Genomic DNA, 7,392 nt, shown 5'->3' on the forward strand with positions numbered 1-7,392 from the left:
TGTTTTGAAGATTTTGAAGAACACAGTGCCAAAGTCTTGTGAGCTAGACCCCATCCCCACCAACTTGTTTTATGAAAACCTTGACCTTTTTCTTCCCATCATAACCAACATAATCAACTCTTCTCTCACTTCTGGCACTGTGCCAATGGACTTGAAAACTGCAGTAGTTAAACCTTTGATCAAGAAACCATCTCTGGATAAAAATCAGTTGAAAAACTATAGGCCTGTTTCCAACTTGCCATTCATTTCTAAAATTCTGGAAAAAGTAGTGCTTAGTCAGCTTCTCTCCCACCTTGAAACCAACAACCTCTGCAACCCTCTTCAGTCAGCGTATAGGGCTGGCCACAGCACCGAGACTGTTTTGCTTCGTGTTGTGAATGACATTCTTTCTGCTCTGGATAATGATGACCTATCAGTTCTGCTTCTCTTGGATAACTCAGCTGCGTTCGATACGATCGATCACTCTGTTCTGCTCTCTCGTCTCGAATCTGTTTTTGGCATTCACTCTACCGCTCTTCACTGGTTTAGTTCATATCTACAGGGCCGTAGTCAGTATGTGTCTGTCAATAATCTCTCATCTCCTCCATCTCCTCTCTGTTTCGGCGTTCCCCAGGGATCAGTTCTAGGCCCAGTTTTCTTTGTACTATACACCACTCCTCTCTCTGCCGTCATCAAGCAACACGCAGTCAATCACTACCTCTTTGCAGACGACACACAACTCCAACAAGCATGCAAGCCTACAGAAATCCAAGCGGTGACGCACACTCTCCAAAACTGCACTTCAGATATTAAATCATGGATGACAAACAATATGCTCAAGTTAAATGATGACAAGACTGAATTTCTTCTTTTCTCTGGAGCTTCCTGTTCGACCACTTCCCTTCCAGCCTCCATCACAGTAGGTTCTAGTGACATTTCTCTCTCTGATAGTGCTAGGAATCTTGGGTTCATCATGGACTCCCACCTCTCAATGAAACAACACATCAAAAAAGTCTGTCAGACATGTTACTTTGAGATCAGAAGAATAGGTTCCATAAGAAAATTTCTCACTGTTGATGCCACTAAAACTCTCGTTACATCCTGCATTCTGTCCAGATTAGATTACTGCAACTCCCTTCTCATAGGCTGCCCTGACTCCACTCTCCAACCCTTGCAAAAAGTACAACACTCTGCTGCACGTCTCATTTTCAGAGCACAGCATCGACAACCCTGCACTCCTCTCATGAAAGAACTTCACTGGCTTCCTGTATCTGAACGTATTAGGTATAAAGCTGCCTGCTTCTGCTACAATATCATCTCTGAATCGGCACCTGCCTATCTTTCTGAACTGGTCTCTCTCTACACTCCCTCTCGCACCCTTCGTTCTTCTGATGATGCTCGACTTCTCTGTCAAGGTCGCTTTAAACGCAAGGCTCATGGCTTCCGCACGTTTTCGTATTATGGACCTCAGTTATGGAATTCACTCCCCTTTCAATTACGTCACTCTCCATCCATTTCATCTTTTAAGTCCAATTTGAAAACTCACTTGTTCCAACAACACTACGGATAGTTCCTTAGTATAGAGTCTGGGGATGTGAGATGTGCATGATGTGTTGTTTGAATCTGACAGTGATTGTATGATTTTTGTATACATGTATTGTTGTCCCGCGCTTTGAACTTTTGATAAGGCGCTTTATAAATGCCCGTTATTATTATTATTATATTATAAGTAAAAATTTGGGGAGTCAAAATTTCGTGGAAGGAGTAATTTTTTCGTACCTTGGGGAGTTCTTTTCTCGTGCGAAAGGTGTACTCTAAGTAAGTATTTGGTACGAAATTTTTACTCCGGAGTAAATTTTTGGTGGTGTAAAAATTTCACGTTACACCGGTGCGTCAAGTATATATAAACGGGCCACATAGGATATATATTTTTGTACACATATATTTTGCGCTGTCACGTGACGTTATATGCAACAATGGCTGCGCTGATAAACCCAGTGGTTAGCGGCTTGTTTCGTTTCAAAACCAGTAAGTTATGAATTTTCTTTTGTTGAGCACAATCCACTGCTGATTTGAACTCCAATTCTTGTGGACTCGATTGTTGAAAACGGACTGAAAATTCAAATTCAGCTTTAAGAAACTAATGGCGAGATTTGCTCCTAGATTTGTAGAGAACCCCAAAGGTTGAAACATGTAATTCCAATGTTCGATCAGCGTAGAAGTCAAAATCAAAAACAGATTCCAACAGACAAAAGTATTGAGAATCACTACTTTGCTTTAATTAATCTGTAATTCACTTAAAAAAAAAAGAAAAACAAGTCGCGTAAGGCGAAAATAGGGCCTACAACATTTAGTCAAGTAGCTGTCGAACTCACAGAATGAAACGGAACGCAATGCAATTTTTTCAGCAAGACCGTATACTCGTAGCATCGTTAGTCCACCGCTCATGGCAAAGGCAGTGAAATTGACAAGAAGAGCGGGGTAGTAGTTGCGCTAAGAAGGATAGCACGCTTTTCTGTACCTCTCTTCGTTTTAATTTTCTGAGCGTGTTTTTAATCCAAACATATCATATCTATATGTTTTTGGAATCAGGAACCGACAAGGAATAAGATGAACGTGTTTTTAAATTGATTTCGAAAATTTAATTTTGATAATAATTTTTATATTTTTAATTTTCAGAGCTTGTTTTTAATCCAAATATAACATATTTATATGTTTTTGGAATCAGAAAATCATGGAGAATAAGATGAACGTAAATTTGGATCGTTTTATAAATTTTTTTATTTTTTTTACAATTTTCAGATTTTTAATGACCAAAGTCATTAATTAATTTTGAAGCCACCAAGCTGAAATGCAATACCGAAGTCCGGGCTTCGTCGAAGATTACTTGACCAAAATTTCAACCAATGTGGTTGAAAAATGAGAGCGTGACAGTGCTGCCTCAACTTTCACGAAAAGCCGGATATGACGTCATCAAAGACATTTATCCAAAAAAAGAAAAAAATGTTCGGGGATATCAATCCCAGGAACTCTCATATAAAATTTCATAAAGATCGGTCCAGTAGTTTGGTCTGAATCGCTCTACACGCACGCACGCACGCACACACGCACGCACGCACGCACACACACACACACATACACCACGACCCTCGTTTCGATTCCCCCTCTATGTTAAAACATTTAGTCAAAACTTGACTAAATGTAAAAAGGAAGGCACCATGTTATTGAAGAATACTTTCGTTAACTTTCTAAGAGTTATATTTCACCTTGCTCTTCAGTGCTGTTGTCGTTAAACATATTTAATCGACAATGAAACAACTCCTCTTCAAAGCTGTGTACGAATCACTGCAGTAACCTTGACCAACGCAAAGGTTTTGTATATGGATTGTTCTCCAGAACTGTGTACCATTTTGTGACATGCATTTTCAGTCTTTTAGATTATTATAACGTAAATTAAATGGCAACTAGAATTATTATTTTACTTTTTTTCAATAGTACTCCAGTTAGATAATGGCAGACATGCAACCAAAAAAAAAAAACCAAAAAAAATTTCTTCAGATTATTTTTTTAGTATTCAAATCCATATCACAACTTTTGGTTTCCATGTTACGAAGTTGTTTTTCTTAAGAACCCTTGTAATTTACTGAACGTAGATAAACAAACTGTGCAGATATTTCTAATTCTTTATCTGCAGGCCAAGGATATATGTAACCAGTATTTATTGATGAATTCTATTTGTATGGTTAAAATGTCTCAGTTTGGCTTAAGAAAAGTTAACTACGTAACATGATTCCCCCTGGTACACAGCTCCGGAGAATGGCCCATTTAGAATAGTATACTTCATGTTGTTTACGGCCCAAAAAGAAAAAGAAAAAAAAAGTAACATTTAATTACCTGATAAGAAGGTAAGTTTCCTGTGCTTATCGCTTACATTGTAGGGGCGATCCCGTAATAGGCGATGTAAAGCTTTTGGTGCTTGCATTGGCTGTTTTTTTGACCGGTGGTCATTTTTTGTGCGGATTGCAGACCAGGCTCTTATTATCAAAGCTTATTTAAATAATTTCGTCGTATTAATGGTAACGTTGCAATTAAACACGCTTATTGCCATAAATAGCAGAATTTTCTTTTAACGTAGACACCTACCTTTGTCACTACCTACACTACTCGTCATAAAAAAAAACTTTACAGATGCGTTTGAGGGCAGATCCTTCTGATGAGGCTGTTGATTGTAAATCCAAGTAGATCACTGAAAAGGCCATTGATTCCGCTACCTTTTGCAGAAAACATATTGAGTTTACATGACGTAGTGTCAATACAGTGGAACCTACAACACAGACACCCCCAAAATCAAATTCGCAAAATCAAGGTTCCCGCGACAAAAACGACAAACATTCAGAACAAACATGTTTAGCATGTCCTTAGACAGAACAATCAAATCTGCATCCAAATCAGTCTGTTTTGTTCACATATCTTGTCTAACATGGACGCTATGGCATGCGGAGCGGTGTAGGTGTCAATCCTCTCAGCAGGCATAAAAGGCAGTTTTTGAAGCCGTTTTAGCGGGTAATGAGACCCCCAAAAATGGTACATTTGAGTAACTCGCCAACGCATTGCCTTCAAACTTTCAGAGATAAACGGCCTCATCAGAAAGATCTGCCCTCAAACGCATCTGTAAAGGTTTTTTTTATGACGAGTAGTGATTTTCAGCAAGCTTCTTAATGAATGACTGAAACCAGCCTTCATCTGTTCTTTTTTTCTGTTTGTTGAAGGTGGTCCATATTAGGGGACACACACATACTTTAAGATTTTGGTATTATTTTTTGTTTGCGCTAGAAACTCGGAGCCAACATTGCAAAAATGTTACAAATATAGTCATATGTGTCATAACCAATATGTACAGCAATATTTGTATGTTAAAAGCTTTGTCTGTAGACTATTTAAACGGTTTAAGCGTCAAATTTAGAGTAAACGCTACCAAACGTTTAAAAAAGAGAAAGAGTCTGTTTTGTGCGCCTGCAAGTGCAAGTTATACACAGAGGGTAAATGCACCGAATTAACTTGTTTTTGGTGCTGTAGCACCGTTAGTAGTCACAACCCCCCGAAAGCGGCGTATGCTGCCTAAATGGCGGGGTAAAAACGGTCATACACGTAAAAATCCACTCGTGCTAAAAACATGAGTGAACGTGGGAGTCTAAGCCCATGTACGAAGAAGAAGAAGAGGAAGTAGTCACAGCAGGAGGTGGTACTGTTAGGAGCCAGTTGTAGGAGTCCCGGGTTCCTGTACGTACGCGCGTTCAATGCATTTGATTAGACAGGATATATTTAACCTCCTGTGAATAATTTATTAACTTTTTTTTGTTGCACAGGGCCACCTTGACGCTTTATTTCGTTCAACTCTTATCTTTGTCACTTTGCAGAGTCACGCACGGCAAGGTTAGGCCAAATCACAGGAGCTTGTATCAAAGCGCCGGTCGATCGAACTGCGCTTTGATACAAGCTCCTTTGGACCAAATGAGTCGATCACCTTCCTCCTTTGTAAAGTCTTGTGCTCACAGTTCAAAGAATTAGTTTGAAATCTGTTGAACGACTGATGTATGCAGATTTAGTTTTAATCTTTTGTTCTGACAGTGTTTCCTTCGAGTCATCAGAAACATACACGCTAGAATGAGATCAACTATGATTTTGCAAACAAAGACCCGAGCAGTTTGCTACGAACAAGAAAACACAAATCTATATAAAAACAAGTCGCGTAAGACGAAATTACTACATTTAGTCAAGCTGTGGAACTCACAGAATGAAACTAAACGCACTGCATTTTTTCACAGTGACCGTAGTCCGCCGCTCGTGCAAAAGGCAGTGAAATTAACGAGCCTGTTTAGCGCGGTAGTGGTTTCGCTGTGCTCCATAGCACGCTTTTCTGTTCCTCTCTTCGTTTTAACTTTCTGAGCGTGTTTTTAATCCAAACATATCATATCTATATGTTTTTGGAATCAGGAACCGACAAGAAAAAAGATGAAATTGTTTTTAAATCGATTTCGGAAATTTTATTTTAATCATAATTTTTATATTTTTAATTTTCAGAGCTTGTTTTTAATCCGAATATAACATATTTATATGTTTTTGGAATCAAAAAATGATGAAGAATAAGATGAACGTAATTTTGGATCATTTTATAAAAAAATAATTTTAATTACAATTTTCAGACTTTTAATGACCAAAGTCATCAATTAATTTTTAAGCCTCCAAGCTGAAATGCAATACCGAAGTCCGGCCTTCGCCTCAACTTTTACAAAAAGCCGGATATGACGTCATCAAAGACATTTATCGAAAAAATGAAAAACAAGTCCGGGGATATCATACCCAGCATAGACCTAATATAGGTCCCTGTACCCAGGAACTCTCATGTAAAATTTCCTAAAGATCGGTCCAGTAGTTTACTCTGAATCGCTCTACACACACACACGCACATTCTTTCTTTATTTGGTGTTTTAACGTCGTTTTCAACCACGAAGGTTATATCGCGACACACGCACAGACAGACACACACACACACACACACACACACACACACACACACATACACCACAACCCTCGTCTCGATTCCCCCTCTATGTTAAAACATTTAGTCAAAACTTGACTAAATGTAACAACAACAAAACAACAGCAGCAACAACAACAACAACAACCAACTCAAAGTGAAATCTGGCATTATCTTTACTTTTGTTTCAGTAGTACTCCGGTTAGATAATGACAGACATGCAACCAAAAAAATAAAAATTTTCAAAGATTGAAACTGAACGCACTGCATTTTTTTCACCAAGACTTGTAATCACAGGCTGGCCAAACCCTACGGCCGAGAAAACACTGTGTGACACCGAGACTCCTGACAACCAGCGGAACCAGGAGACACCAGTTCAAACCGGACTCACTGGGTTTTCTACTCTGTTGAAACCATTGCCAACATGGCGTCGCTCAGTCTTCCGATGGTTTGTGGGTCCTGTCTTTGCTGCCTCTTCTGCTGCAGATGCTGATCAAGGCGTGGAGGGTGCTCCAAATGAGACAGGTATTATTTCATCCCGCGCACCCCCCCTACTTTTTTCATACTTTATTTAAAGTCAGTATAAGGGAAGAGGGCTTTATGTTGGCACTGATGTTCCTGAATTGAGTCACCCCTCTTTTTTAAGGTACGTTTCCCTAATTGTGATAGAGCGACGCGAAGGCGGCAAGCGGCGGCAAGAGGGGAGCGCGGCAGGGGAATTATATCGTGAGTGTTTCTGTGAGGCGACACAGTGGGCGAATTTCGTCATTTCTGCCTTACCCTGAGAGATGGAAACCTGTCGAAACTTAAACAAGCATGCTTTTTGATATGTCAAGTATACCTGAAAATTCTTTAGTTGAAAAAAATTCGAAAGA

General features: G+C 39.3%; 1 protein-coding gene across 1 annotated transcript in view; it reads left to right on the plus strand.

Moving 5' to 3' along the window:
- The first annotated feature begins 1,925 nt into the window (after positions 1–1,925).
- LOC138968389 (deoxycytidylate deaminase-like) overlaps positions 1,926–7,392 on the plus strand; it is a 10,013-nt gene continuing 4,546 nt past the window's right edge. The window contains exons 1-2 of the mRNA XM_070340971.1: positions 1,926–2,007; positions 6,815–7,042. Coding sequence (XP_070197072.1) covers positions 1,956–2,007; positions 6,815–7,042 — 280 coding nt within the window. The 5' untranslated portion in view covers positions 1,926–1,955. The remainder of the gene's footprint in view (positions 2,008–6,814; positions 7,043–7,392) is intronic.

This window comes from Littorina saxatilis, linkage group LG6 (genome assembly GCF_037325665.1).
Source record: "Littorina saxatilis isolate snail1 linkage group LG6, US_GU_Lsax_2.0, whole genome shotgun sequence".
NCBI lineage: Eukaryota > Metazoa > Mollusca > Gastropoda > Littorinimorpha > Littorinidae > Littorina > Littorina saxatilis.